Source organism: Apis laboriosa, unplaced genomic scaffold, assembly GCF_014066325.1.
Source record: "Apis laboriosa isolate Shangri-la unplaced genomic scaffold, ASM1406632v1 scaffold23_cov150, whole genome shotgun sequence".
NCBI lineage: Eukaryota > Metazoa > Arthropoda > Insecta > Hymenoptera > Apidae > Apis > Apis laboriosa.
The window spans coordinates 2,452,669-2,467,831 of NW_025222452.1; the positions used below are offsets into that span (position 1 = coordinate 2,452,669).

Consider the following 15,163-nt stretch of genomic DNA (forward strand, 5'->3'; position numbering starts at 1 on the left):
CCACGGGGTTTCGACAAATTTGTGGCAGGAAGGTAATCACGACAAAGGCATGGTACATCGTTGACTGAACAAGAGAGGGGAACCCGATCTTCGCAAAGACGTTAGGAAAGCGATTTGCAGGAAATAATCGAGTTGCTCGAGCTCGATTGGACGTTAATCGACCTTCGAGGCAACTGGAAACTCAATTTTATAGCTGCTCGCGGTTCCGATGTTAGGCTACAGGTATTGGTCGACCCGGAGTAACGGTTGGGATACTCGAGGTATCCGTCGAGTTATAAGCGAGTCATGGTTTCGCCATATCTTACGATACGACCTATTTTTCTCTTGTCAATTTTCTCTCGGCCGCAACGTTAGATATGGTAATGTTAAGAGGATTCAAGATCACGTAGTTCGTTAGCATCGAGTTTCTTAGCGAGATGGTATTTTGGTAGAGCATACGTTGCTAAGCGTCCCGATATTTCGAGATATCAAAGATAGAAGATACCAGTTCAAATAGAGCCAAATAATTTAAATACCTTCAAATTCGGAATTTTAGAATCCGGAGAAAGATTGGATATTGAGATTTTCAACAGGTAGGAGAAAATCCAGGTAATACCTGATCTATTTTTCGGCCAGATTGTCCGCTTCCTTTTCAAATAAAATTAGTAGTTTATCGTTAAATCGAAGTTTCGTGTCGGTGAATATCTTTGTAGATACAAACATTGGGATTGTTTGATTAATATCTTCGCAGAAATAAAGTTGGAGGGGCGAATGAAGAAGGGGCGAAACAAAGATCGCGCAAACGAGATTGTTGATCCGGGGATGGAAACAAGGCCGTTCAATTTCAGTATTTCCTAGTGTGTAAACCGTATTAAGTAAATTCATTATTACGGTGGAGGGCCGACGTACCTTAATTTCATTCGTTGTTCCGCGTCAGCCGTGAAATTCCATTTGCTCCACGTCCGAATTGCTAGGTCATACGGATCTCCTCGATACGTGATTCTCGCCCCTTTCCACTCCATCCGGACGGACTTCGTTTCTCGTAATATTCATCAGCCAGCGAAACTTTGTCTCTTGCTATCAATTTTATAGAAAATCAAAAGATCGATGAACTACCGCGGTCGCAAGAGCGCAAATACGCTTCAGAGAGTAACTCTTTTTAGAAACTTATTTTTCTAGAAAAAATTTTTAAAGAAGGAAAAAAAGAAATTAGAGAGCGATTGACCGAATTTTCAACGCGGTGTATTCGAGAATTTTACTCTCAAAGAGGTATTCGCACGTTCTCGAGAGCAAGCAAACAAGGACTCATTTGCAGTTACGTCTTCGCAAACGTTGCTCAAACGTTCGACATTGGTCGTTTCGAACGCGTAGCTAGACTCGTGGAAGCTCGGTCGACTCCCTTGGCTCGTTTCGATTGCCAAGTTCCTCTTATTCCTAGAACGCCGTCGAGAAACGAGCTCGTCGCACAGGATGGAGACGTAAACTTGTTCGAGTAAATACGCTAAGTAGCGCCAACACTCGAGCCCTGGCTTCGCGCGGATTCGAAGTTGGAGGAAACAGCTGCCTTTTCCGGTTTACATCGGGAGATGAATCGCGGAGGAGGATATATATCGGCGCGGCGGGGAGAAGATTCACAAGCTTTTGGCGAGCTTTCTCGCGCAAATGACCCACCCCTTTGTGCACCAACTTCCAACCACCGATTATTAATGTCTCGTCGTTGTTACGACAGCTATTGTACACCCGTTTTGTCGGGAGTCAAGTGCACGGGCGGGTCGACGAACCAATAAAACTCATTGTTTATGCCCGCGCGTGATACCGCCGCTTTTACGACTCCAATTTTATCGCGGACATATACTTTTCAGAAACTACAAGCGTCGCGATAAGCCCACTTATTTTTTTCTCTCTTTTTTTTTTTTTTTTTTTGCGTAAAGTTAACCCTCTGCGAATTCGATCGGTCGAGAAATATATTATACAGTTACCAGCACTCTTGCGTAGCTGTGAAAAGAAGAAAGTCTGATAACGTTAACGCGATCAGACTTACAAACTCTTACACATTTTTTCCCCCTTGTCACGATACAACGCATATTACGTCTAATATTTTTCATATCGAATCTTTTATCGAAATAATATCAATTTATCCGCAAAGGATTAAAATTTTCGAGATATTTATATTTTCAAGAAGAAAGCATCTCTCGGTTCGATTTAAAAGAATTTAAAAGTAGAGAAATGAATTTTATTAATGTTCGATTGGACGCGAAAATCGAAGCAACGCGACGGCCCGACGCGTTTCGCCCGTTTCAGATTGGCCAGAGCCGGATCAGAGGCTCGGTCATCCGATTACCCTTCCCCCCATCGCGGCCCTAATAGCCCTCTCGACGGGAAACTTCATTTTTCGCGCCAATAGGCTACAAAATAATTTCTCCCTTCGTCCCATCCATCGTCCCGGTTACGATTTATCTAAACGAGGTATCTCTCTGGGCCGGCCCGGTTCAAGATTACCCGGAATTATCCTCGCGAGAAAGACACAAGCTCGATCTCTCGAAAATGGAACGAGAGAGAGAGAGAGAGAGAGAGAGAGAGAGAGAGAGAGAGAGAGAGAGAAAGAGAGAGAGAGAGAGAGAGAGAGAGAGAAAGGGCGCATGCCTCGTGCAGCCTTTTCTCCCCCTCCTCCCTAGCCACGAAACGTTCCCTCAGTAGCATTACTCCGAGAACGAGGTTGAATCGAATCCCGAGTGGAAAGGAGCACCGCCAGTGGATTGAATCGTTCCATTTTCGAAAGGCGATTCGTACTAGGCGTTTCATTTTTCAAAATTTTTTGCCATTTTTACTCGCCACCGTCGTTTCGTCTTTTGCCTTTTTTTCTTTTCCGCGGGAAGTTCAGTTCTCTGCCCCCTCCACCCTCCTGGAAGAGAACGTAATGTGATAACGCAATACGATAAGGGATGAAATTCTGCTTGTCGGTCGAGGTCGATTCACCGATTCGTCTATAAATGGACGAGAAGGGGGAGGGCTTCGGTTTTTCCGTTTCGGGGATTTCAGCGCCCCTGCGAACGAAGTTTCTTCGGGGCAAAGAGATGGACTTTGCTCGGAGTTTGCTCGGATTACTTTCTCGTTTCCCCGCAAGAGCCCGCCACACCAAGAGCGAGCACATGTACCCGGCCTGATGAAATTACCGTCGTCCCCGAAGAACGCGAAAGTTCACCTCGACTCCCCTCCCCTTCCCCTCCCGAAAACTTTAAATGTCCTCATCGAATTATGTATTATGCCGTGGCACGTTTACGGATAGCGCGGAAACGCGACTCTGTTTCTTCCCGAGGCTCTGCTTTTCTTCTTCTTCTTCTTCTTCTTCTTCTTCTTCTTCTCTTCTTCGCACCTTGAAATATTTATTTCGCGCCACGACGAAACGAATCTGAAATATTGATCGGCCGACGATGTTCATCGTCCCTCTGCGTGATTTTTCGGGAATATTTTCTTTTAGAAAATTTTCCAAAATTTTTTGCCACGTATTCATTGTGTGTATATTTCTTCGGTAGTTTAATTTTTCGGTAGTTTGTAGTCCGACATTTTTGGATTTTAAAGTAAACATTTCGATGTTTACTCGAGTTTAAAAGTTTTTCCTAGCTTTCGTATTTTATATTTCTTTTTCTTTTCTCTTTTTTTTTAGATTATCGAGGAAAAATCGAATACTCGAAATAAAGTTGATAAAAATTTTGCGCAGAAGAGGCATAATCACTTAAATGGATCATCCCTTGAACTTTGAAACAACAGTTATCCCTTACCGAATCCGCATAAAAGTTTGGAGGATTAAATCGCTTAAAGTTAGGTGGGAATCGTACGTCATTATCAACGAAATTCAGTCAATCAATCGCGTCTATTCAAAACCTCTTCCCCTTCTATTCGATCTCTCCCGATTACCATCATTGACCCCACTTTGGAATTCCGTTTGCAAAGGTATCCTGGGTGAGGCACAGAGATATTCACATTTTAACGGCGGGGGCGTATACCTACACGAGCGATCAGCGATTCCAAGCGCTTCACAGACAAAATACAGGCCAAAATAGCGAGTGGTCTGAATGGACTCTTTGCATAAAATGGACGCAGAAGAGAGACCAGGGACTCTACGAATGTCAGATCTCCACCATCCCCGTCAAGTCGCATCAATTCTACTTGAACGTTGTCAGTAAGTCTCCGCCATCGTTATATACCCTTACAGCAAACGACCACAATTTTTAATAACAGCAAAATTAGACTCGAATGCATGATAAACACTCCCTTTCTTGTCCATCGCGAACTCGAAACCGTTTCGTAAATTAACGATCCGAATGTATGAAACCTCGGATTGATCGCGTTCACGAGTCGTCTTCGAAGGAGAGAGAAAAAGAGAGAGAGAGAGAGAGACTCGTGAACGTAATTTTGAAGAGCGCGATACGAAGCCGGGTCTCGTTATTTCAATTGCTATGACCTTGGCTCTCGAATGAAAAGTTTCGGCTCGTTAGTTGGCGCGAGATCGGCCCAAAGCACTCTCTCGTTCTCCTCTCGAGGGTAGAGTTTCTCTCTTCTCGAACAAAATTCTCCTACCTATCTCTTTACGCGTACACGTGAGTGGAAACGATACTTTCGGGATGGTGGGAAGGAAGGGAAAAGAGAAAGGGAGAAAGGGAGAAAGGGAAAGGGAAAGAGAAACAGAGTGGTTCTTTTTTTATCGCAGTACCGACAGCGACGATACTCGGAGGTCCGGATCTGTACGTTGGCGCGGGGAGCACGATAAATTTGACGTGCGCCATACACTTCAGCTCGGAGCCACCAGCTTACATCTTTTGGTACTACAACGAGCATGTTTTGAGCTACGACAGTCCCAGGGGCGGTGTCTCGGTGATAACCGAAAAGGGTGGCGACGTCACCACGTCTTGGCTCCTTATCCAGACGGCGCAACCCTCCGACTCCGGGGAGTACAGCTGCAAACCGAGCAACGCCAATACGGCGTCCATCAAAGTTCATGTCCTAAATGGTGAGTGTTTACAACCCGCGATATCCCCTAATCTTATAATATACGATCGTCCATCTCTCGACGCGGAACGTGGATCGAGATGGAGTAAAAGAGAGAAAAGAAAAGAAAAAAAAAAAGAGAGAAAGGAAAAATGGAAATAAACACGCGTAATAAGTGGAACAAAATATGAAAGCGTATAACATTCGCATCCGCAATAACGAATTTTTTCCCTCGATCGAATATTTATACCGATTCTCCGCAAAAAAAAAAAAAAAAAAAAACAGCAACATTTTTCAAACAAACGGGTGGTTCGACTTTTATAACACGCGGGGTTATTTATGGCCTCGCACATAGGTTCGAGCTGTACGAAATTGCGCGCGATTTTTGCAAGCGAGTCACTAAAAAAAAAAAACAAAAAAAAAAAAAAAAAGTGAAACCAAATAATTTCGCCGTTGAAATCATCGTCGACGTTAAGCAAAATTTGTCGTTGAACGAGTTTTACGATCGCCGATTCAAAAAAAAAAAAAAAAAAAGAAAAAAGAAAAAAAAACGGATCGTGTCCGAGTTAAGTTTCGATGACGGTATCCCGAAATCCCCCGCGAACCAAAGGGAGGGGAGGGGGACGTTTTTGCATAAACCGTATGCATCCGCTTTAATTTTCTCGTGGAACCGGTATACTATATTAATTCGCGGGCTTGTTTCGGTTCGGCTGGCAGCTGGAAAATTTGACCTCGTATCTCGCGCACCTGTCCTCTCCCAGATTCGACCCGGCATCTGGGTCCTCTCAGGCAATCAGCCTATCAGAACTTGGCAATTACGCGGCCGCCAAGTTTTGCATGTTTATTCACCGATCCTGCCGCGGAGCAAACGAGTTTCACCGTGGCGAGAATGTTTGCCCCCCTCCCCGTGATCCCTCCCCCCACCCCTTCCCTATAGGACGCGCGCGACCGCGAAGAAAATACTTGGTTGCCGCCTCGACGCAACCAAGTTGGAACGAGATTTTTTCCGAATTTTTTCATCACGATTCTCCCCAAGTATTTTTTAATAAAATACTCGGTTTCGACCGTGCTCGTGATCCGTCGTTGTTTCTCTTTCTTTCCTTTATTTACCGTTTTGCTTGAGAAATTTTATTCGCGCGCAAGAGCGAATACTTAGTTCGGCCCGGAACGAAATTATTATCGATATTAAAAATTCTTCGTGGGGGTTGATGCAAGTCGATGTCGATCCTCGCGAATACGTATTCGAGAGGAACGATTATATAGATAACGAAGGGTGTATATCCGAGCGCGTATGCAAATGACGAGAACTTCCAACGGTCCGCGGATCGTTGGAAGAAATTCTGCGGAACGAAATCGAGCGGAAATTGGATTTCGGTCTGTCGCAAAAGTATACAACTATATATCTCCCTATTAGTATCGCGCGAGGAAGAAGGAAGCAAGCGAGGAAATTTTCGGTATTTCGAAACTTGTTGGTATCGTTTTGGCGAAATAGAAATAAAAAAAAAAAAAAAAACGAAGCGAAAAGATATTTCCCACGACATCGTCTGCTTTAACTTTTAAAACTCGTCCTCTCTCCCCCACCCCTCCTCTTCCCTTTATTTTCATCTCGTCCGCCCGCTCTTCTTTCCGAACACTTCTCAAACACTTTGATTCGAAAACGAAGCGATACAATTCTATCGGGTGGAATGAATAATCCGGATTATTCTTTGCCACGTTCGAATACCTTCGCTTCACGGAGGAACGCAAACAATCTCGCCAAGTTTTATTTCCGAAAGTGACGCGTACACCGTGAAAATCTCTTTTTTCCTTCCTTGAAAAGCTTCTTTAAAGCCGGCCGACCGAGGCGCATTGAAAATTTCCGTGAATAGAAATTATATCGAGGAGGAAAAAGAGAGAAAAAAAAAAGAAAAATGTATGATTTATTTATTAGATTTATTTTTCACGGCGCACGTGAAATGTCAATGTTTTCTCGAACCGTACTTTACTAACCGCGTATACAACCTTCTTTGAAATGCAATGATAAAAATAACTTTCTCTACCTGTTTCTTAAGTTTTATTATTCGAAAATAAAGGATCAAGAGGAATAAAATTAAATTTAAACTGAAAAAAAAAAAAAAATATTTCCACTGATATTTTGTGTCGTAAATTTGTTTCCTCCAGAGTTAAAATTTATACGACAGTATATTTTACGATAACTCACGATTAATAGAATATTTCGTTTCAACAAATATCCTGATTATTCGCGACAATTCACAGCTAGTTACTCTCCTGGTTAATTCAGGTTAAATAATTGTAAACGAAACACGCGCGCAAATTAGGCGACAAAAGAAGGAAAATTTCGATCTAATATCCAAAGCGATTTAATCTAACGATACATAAATGCGAATACCGCGTGATCCTCGGATACGAACCGACTCCTAATCAAAGAACGTTTAACCCTTGATCCCGATTCGCCGCAAGCTGACTCCCAGGAATTCCAGAACTTCCAATATTAATTTAATACAAGGGCGTCGCGCGAGAAGATCGAGACAAAGCATTCTACGCGTGACTGCCGTGTTTCGATATATACACACACACACATATATATATACGCAGTTCAAATAACAATAAGAAGGCAGGGTTTGACAAAAGAAGACGTGGCGAATACGGAGCGGATGAGAACGAGATGGCTTGTTTGTTGCAGGCGAGCGACCAGAAGCGATGCAGACCGGAACGGCGGGACCTATTTTATCCTCGAGCTGTCTTTTGGTGTCTCTGATCATTTTGTACATATCCTCCTCGGTGTAAACGTCGAACACGTAACGAGTCGCACGAATCGTCGCTGTGACGCCTTATTTTCTTAGAGACGGGCCACCGATCAATCCGTCGGATTTAATCGCGTTGACGCGCGACGGGAACCGACGAGAGAGGTCGTTGGAGAGAAAAACATGTGTTCGCGACCGATGCGTGGAGACGCATCGAGCACCGCGAATTACGAATTACACAAAACTGCCCACAAGAAACTCAGCGGTATTCGTTTCTTGGAGAAAAAGAGGAACGCATTCACGTTCGATCGAATCGTATACATATTCGTACCTGCCGGTGAGATATTCGCGAATTGATGTTGGTCATTCGGTCATGCGAGTAGAAAGAGAACGATGCGAACGATGTAGTTTTCGATGTCGTTTCGACGAAAACGAAAGAGATTCGACGAGATTGGGTGTCGAATGGAATAATGGTGCGCGTGTTTCGTCTCGTCTTGGACGCCATCGATAGCGAACGATCGAGGAGAAACGAGTCGTGGAGACGAGTCGCTCGATTCGTCCCAAGAATCGAGATCGATGTGTGTGCGTGTCCCGAGAAGAAGATATCGGAAGGTATCGTACGTGTCTCTCGGTCGAGAAAAAGGAGAGAGAGAGAGAAAGAGAGAGAGAGAGAGAGAGAGAGAGAGAGAGAGAGAGAGAGGGAGAGGGAGAGGGAGAGAGAGAGAGAGAGGAAACGTTTAAATTAAGGGAACGTCGACGCTAATACCGAAGATGGGCCCGGGAAGAGAAATTTCTTCTGGTTTTCTTTGTTGGAAGGGGAAAAGGAGGGGTTCGATAATCCGCAGTGAGAGGAACCGATTTACGAGAGGCGTAAAAGCGAGAAACAACCGTCTCGCGGTACGTTTTACGATCGGTCGAATGTTCGGAATGGGGGGATGCGCGAGACAACGTTCGCCGGGAAATAAAACGTGACTCGACTCGTAAGAACCTCGAGCTTTCTTGGGATCGCGGGATGCGCAGCCCGTTGGTTAACCGTGACGTGGAAAAGTATCGCGCGCGAGGAACAAACGAATGAAAGAATCCGGGAAGGATGTTTATTCGGGGAGAGAAATCCTTTCGATGCGAGCCAGTGATTTTTACATTGAAAACATTGAAGCGGCACGGTACGCGTTGACACGGTTTTACACGGTGCGTTACCGATCGCGATACCGAACGTTAAACGTTACGAGCGCATTACGGCGACCACGGTCGGGCATGCATCATTGTCGCCACGGTGGACGAAAAACGGTCGCAGCAAATCCTTTCCACCCGATTAACACTCAGAAATGCAAACGTTTCGCGATTGAAAACGATTACGGGAAATTATTGTTGCCGAGCCGCTCGAAAATAATCGGTCGCCCTTCGACCGAGCGGAACTCGCGTTCCCGCGCTCTAATTTTCCGAATGTTTACGATCGTTCCGTTTATCAAGCTTATCGATTCCCGGCGTCCAACGGGGAGGAGGGGAGCCAAATATTCGATGAATTCCGTGATTTTTAGCTCGCGGGATTGGTTTCGTGATTGGCTTTTATACAAATTCGTTCGTGATATCGCGATCACCGGTCGACCAATTTACCCGCGGTGAAAGCCGAATTAGTCTAAACGTTGCGAAAATTCAGGGGTAAGGTAAGGGAAAACTGGAGCATGATAACAAATTTTGATTTTTTCATATCGTTTTACTTTACCCATTCCATAAGCCGTTCCATAAGCGTCGCAATTCACTGTATAAAATCGTACACACGCCGAACGTAAAACGCTTCCTGCAAGGAATCACACGATCGCGCGCACCTCTTCGTCTCGCGCGACGATGAGAGAAAGGTAATCGAGAAGATCGGACTTAACGAGAGGAAGGGAAAGGACGACATCGGGAAAGACGATTGGTGATCGAAAGTTAACACAAACCGGGTGACGAACCGATGTCGTTTAGATCTGTCCGTTTGCCGTCGGTATTAGCGTCGACGGCGAAGTACGACGGGAACCTGTACATAGCGTCTGTATTATAAATTGTGGCCGGGTGATGATAGTTACACGCCGCTTAAACGCGCGCCGCTCCAACTCTCTCTCACCTGAACACCGACGCGCGCTGGATCTAGTAATCGCGTTTGCCGCGTGGAAATCGAGTTTCGCGGGCGGTGTAGCTCCCATCCCAACCACGATCCTTCGATACGGATCGATAATCGAACGCCGGATCATCGCTGATTTCCCTCGTAAACGGGCGGAGCCACGGCACCGAATTACTCTCCGCCGCTCGTGGAAGGCGATGATCCAGCTTCGAGCAACCCTCGTGTACAAACTTTATCGTCGTTCCTCCCGTTCGATGATCCGCGAACCGTGTACCGCCCAACTTTCGAAATATCGTATCCCCTTCTCCGCCGAAACTCCTTTTTCCAAACGAAACTCCTTTTTACTACCGTGTACATTACTCCTTCCTTCTCGAACCTCCTCCCCGCGCCTGCGATTCTGCGCACCTCGACGTCATTTTTTTTCTCTTTTTTTTTAAACGCGCTGGTATATATATATATATAATAGGGTTCGCCGATCATCGGAGGGTACCGGGATCCACTACCCCGTCCGCGGATACGAAATTGAAAACGACGACGAGTTTTCACTTTCTATTTGTGTGTGTTTCGATGTGTGATCATCCTCGCAGACATCCCTGCAGAAAGTATCCTTCGTTCGATCGAATCCTACCACCCTCCTCCATCCCCTCGTCACAACACACCTTCGCGTTCCTACCTACCCACGGTGGTGGTTCTTTCTACTTGGATTATGCGGGCGCGAACGGTCGAAAGGGATCCAGAGAGTGGTAAGAGTTACGAGGAGAAGGAAAAGGAGAAGGAGGAGGAGGAGGAGGAGAAGGAGAGAAAAATAGCGTATAACCTCGAAACTCGATCCGGGAGCCAGTCAACGTTCAGCGAGGCAAGTTTTGGTCGAGGGCGAAGCGACGAAGGAAGTTGAAGATGAAACGACTCGCGCCACGATTCTCGAGAGGGGAGGAGAATAATCGCGCGTGTGCCTCGAGGAATGGAACGGGGGAAAAGTTAGCTCGGGTTTCGAAAACTACGCGAAACTAACGGACAGGTCGTGGTCCATTAAGCGGCAACAGATTCGATCCCTCGCCTCGCGAGTCCCGTTTATTTGCGCTCGCGCCGATTTTACCCTCGTTTTCTTTTTTATCCCTCACCGATCGAGTGTAGCTAACGTTTCCAAGCTAACTCGAATCCCCCGTTACTCGAGTGCTGCCGCCCCTTCCATAAATCTTCTCTGCGTTTCGAAAACGAAAAATCCGAATTCGGTGATTTTTATTTTCATTAAATTTGCGACGAGATCGGTTGAAGTTAAGAAAGCGAAAAAAAAAAAATTGCATACATTCCCACTGCCGAAACGAAAATTTAAGATAAGTAAGATGAAATAAAGTATATATATATATATACACATAAGACAATAGTTCTCCGCGTGAATAAGATCGAGAAGAAATCGAGAAGATCGAGGATTTTTACTGTTTTTCCTACAAATAATTTAACGATTAAGTCCCGCGTTATTCAATTTCGATAAATCGTTTTCGAGTATCCGTTGAAACGAAGATAGAGAGTCGCTTTAAAAGAAAAAAAAAAGGAATGATCAAAGGAACCGGTTTCTCTAGAATCGCGAGCATCGATGAAACGCGAGACGCGGAGGTGAACGCGGAGGGAAACGGAAAGGAGAAGAGACGCGTGGAGCAAAACTGTGGATTTCGTTGGTTCCGGATAGATACAACAACCTCGTCGCGAATTGAATTTCGGGGCTGCGAATAGAATTCGAATCGGGTCTTGTCACAGTCCGGTGGTCGGCTTCGATGCCTCCCCTCCCTCCTTCGACTGCGCCCGAATCGCTTTGCCCTTCGCGCGTCCCCGCCAACTTCGTTCCGGCGGTCTTTTCTGGTCCTCCCTGAAAGAGAAAGTGATGTCGATACTGGTGGGAAAGAGGCAAATGGACAAATAAGAAAAGAAAAAAAAAGAAAGAAAGAAAGAAAGAAAGAAAGAAAGAAAAAGGGAAAAAAGGCATCGATTCATTTTTCTCCTGGCTCTCTTTCGACGCGTTAGTTTCGCTCGGTTTCGCGAACGACGAACGACGCCATGTTTCTCCTGCCGCGTCGTCGACACACAACAGAGACTGGCTAAATAAACGGAAAGTTGAAATGTCACGGTATAGCGGAAACGGAAACATCGAGCGGTGCGAGCGATTACCAAGAGAAGAGAACAATGCACGAAGAAGAGTAGAAAGAGATTAAATACGAAAATGGCTCGTCGTCTGTCCACACACATATACACGCATACACGTGCGCACACATACATACACATTCACGCACACTCGGCAGCCTGTAATTCCTTTAATCGACGATGCCAAGCGAAAAAAATGCATTCACGACGCAATCGAACGAATTGACGAGAGGGAGAAGAATAAAAAAAAAAAAAACGAAAACCATGGAAGAATCTGTAATCGCAGTGATATCGTTAGATTAGATAGGTATATTATTGTACATACTATAATATATTACGATGTTTAATAAATAAAAAACGTTGAAAGGAAGGGTAGAATGGAGAGTGTGTGTTTCGAGGCTTTTTAACGAAGCTACCAACGCTACCAACGCTACCAACCAGCTGCCCGTGTTCCCTACTAGCTTTCAGATGTATAGATTCTTCGAGGCTCTCGTTCTCTCTCTTTCTCTCACTCTTTCTCTCTCTCTCTCTCTCTCTCTCTCTCTCTCTGTGTTCCTTTGCCGCAATTTCTATCTTTCAGGTCGTTCCGTGAAAATGAGCGGATCCCGGAAGACAGACGGTAGCTTTTTCAACGCGTTTCCTTCCCGGCCTGCCCTTTATTCGTACTCACCTCGAGCCGAGTCTATGACGATCCTTTATCGCGGCCATCCACCCTTTGCCCGATGGATAAGTAACTAACGAGCGTCAAAGGACCTCGTTGCCACCGTTGACACCCTTTCACCGTTGCTGCATTACTGCCACCTCGATGCATCCCCTCTTCTCCTTTCTTGTTGACGGTAATCAGAAACGGGTCGACAAATATCGAAACGAGCCACCTTTCCCCCCCCGTGAAATTAACGCGTTTCACCATCAATTATGCGATTATTTCTCGACCTCGTTTCCTTCTTCCCATCCCCTCTTTCTTCCGTTCATTCGACGCGTTTGTGAACGCATCCTCGACATCCGGTAATCGCGAAGGGCCAGGATCGGTAAATTTTATCGATCGCGCCCCTCGTTAAATGGAAAGTTTTAAAATGGTTGGAAAAACTTGGGACTTTCATTAGCCCGTTGAACGCTAGTTACGTGACTAACTCGCTAGCTCGCCAATTAACGAATCGAGCGTTTCAACGAACGTTTCAAGGAACGCGCGTAACGTTCATAATTACCCCGATTAACCGATCACGCCACTTTTTTCTTTTCTTTTCTTCTCTTTTCTCCTTTTTTTAACGCGATCTCGCGTTCTTCTTATCGTGACAACCGCAAAACGTATCTCGCGCGCGTCTCGAGAACGATATTGACTTTAAACAAAGTCAGTGTTGTTGAATCGAATCGGAATAGGAAATATTTGAAATTTAAATTTCACGTATCCCCTCCCCATATAAGAAACGTTGAAGATATTAAACGAAATATATTTAGAAGAACACGCATATGGTGCTTTTTAAAATTGTTCCAACGTTTATTGAATTCGACAAACATTCGACAAAGGAATATTTCGAATTTCATTTATATATATATATCATTTCTGGTACTTTGGAGACTTCACGTTGTCGAATTCTCGCAGGGGCACGGAGAGAATTGAAACTTTAAACGGTCGCGATATGGTTCGTCGATTCTTAATAACCGTGAACTGGCCGCGCTCCAAATTAAGGTTAACTGGCCACGGACAAGACATCTTTTCCCAAGTTTTACCACGCTTGAAATTCACTGCTCGCGGCGTTCCCCCGCTCTCAACGGGGATAGAGAATCGTGAAAAACCACGGGAAACTGTGTTTTCGGGCCAATTTCCGCAAGGAGAGAGAGAGAGAGAGAAAGAGAGAGAGAGAGAGATCGAAGAACGAAAGGAATGGTAAGTATTAACGAGCTACTAAAGTTAACGCGCCTCGTTCGAATTGAATCGAAGGAGGGAGGGGGGAGAAAGAGAGAAAAAAGAAAAAAAAAATTTCGCGACGTTTCGATTCGAGTTTGAAACTTTTGTCCCATTTTTACCAACGATTTCCTCGACCACGTGTCAAAACGCTCGTTCACGTCGTATACATTCGAGCTTCCAATTCTAAACTTTGACTCCCCTGTTAGGGGTTTTTGTTTCACGTGTATAAATCGCACCTCGATCCCTGAAACTTTTAGTACACGGACGTTCGAGCGCTCACGAGTGTCTATTACGCTCTTGTATTTGTACACGTGTATTTTCACGTATATTTTTAGCTTTTTTTTTTTTACGATCACCTCCGTCAATTTTCATCAAGAATCGATTAAAAAAAATTTCACAATTTCGTTCGAATGCGTGAGACGAGAAGAATTTAATCCGGGAAAAGTATCCGAGAAAATTAATTGCCGGCCATCCCGTTCCATTGCAATCTCGAGTACAGCATTTGTAATGCGCATCTTTTTTTCTCTTAAGAAAAGGTGAACGAAACGAACGAACGGGAGAGCCGAGGGAGAAGGAAAGCTGTGTGCGTACGGTCGCGCTCGTATTGACCAGCTTTGCGAGAAGCCGACATGCAAACGGGTCGCGCGTACCCAGCTTCTAAGGTAGGTTTAACACGAGCCATCAACGATGGATACACGACCGCCATCCTGTCTAACTGTAAACCAACGAACCAACCTTGCTACTATTCTGTCTGCGATAGATAGACCACACGAGAACGCAACCGAGGTAAGTGGTATACGATATCTCCACTCGTCTATTATCTCCGAAATAACGAAATTTCATCCATCCTCTTCCCATCGAGCGACTCTTCTATTTTTCTTTTTTCCGAGCAATTCTTTCCAATTGAAATTTCCTTTTTTTTTTTTTTTACCATCCTAGATTAACGAACGTATTACGATACGATACGTCCGATATTCGTGTTTTCGTTAATCATTCAAGTTTCGAGTTCCAACTTATGTCGTTTGACGTGAAATAACAACGATGCATTCGAGGCGGAAAATAACGTGACGCGTCTCTGAAAAATTCTCGAAATATGAAAAATATTTTCGCTCCAAGCGAAAAACGTTTTATATATATATATATATATATTTTCCCCCTATATTTTTTTACTCCTCTCTTTCTCTTCTCGTAGGTAACACACGACTGGAAACGTCACTTCTATTTTCCCCGGGGAAAAAAAATCCTACCGGTTCTTTAAATTCCATTTCGAAAACGAGACCCCGCGCCGAGCATCGATATGATCGTTGAACT

The 15,163-nt window shown here is 44.8% G+C and overlaps 2 protein-coding genes across 4 annotated transcripts in view; both read left to right on the top strand.

Moving 5' to 3' along the window:
• Positions 1–14,521, top strand: part of LOC122713280 (cell adhesion molecule 2-like) — a 52,645-nt gene extending 38,124 nt beyond the window's left edge. For 2 of the 3 annotated variants that reach the window (XM_043933606.1, XM_043933608.1), the window contains exons 3-5: positions 3,931–4,159; positions 4,688–4,987; positions 7,649–8,312. In XM_043933606.1, the coding sequence (XP_043789541.1) occupies positions 3,931–4,159; positions 4,688–4,987; positions 7,649–7,752 (633 nt within the window). In that variant the 3' untranslated portion in view covers positions 7,753–8,312. Of the gene's footprint in view, positions 1–3,930; positions 4,160–4,687; positions 4,988–7,648; positions 8,313–14,383 lie in introns of those variants that run through there. The other variant, XM_043933607.1, reaches the window with a different exon arrangement.
• An 18-nt stretch (positions 14,522–14,539) lies between these two features.
• Positions 14,540–15,163, top strand: part of LOC122713281 — a 75,039-nt gene continuing 74,415 nt past the window's right edge. The window contains exon 1 of the mRNA XM_043933610.1: positions 14,540–14,638. Within this exon, the coding sequence (XP_043789545.1) occupies positions 14,540–14,638 (99 nt within the window). The remainder of the gene's footprint in view (positions 14,639–15,163) is intronic.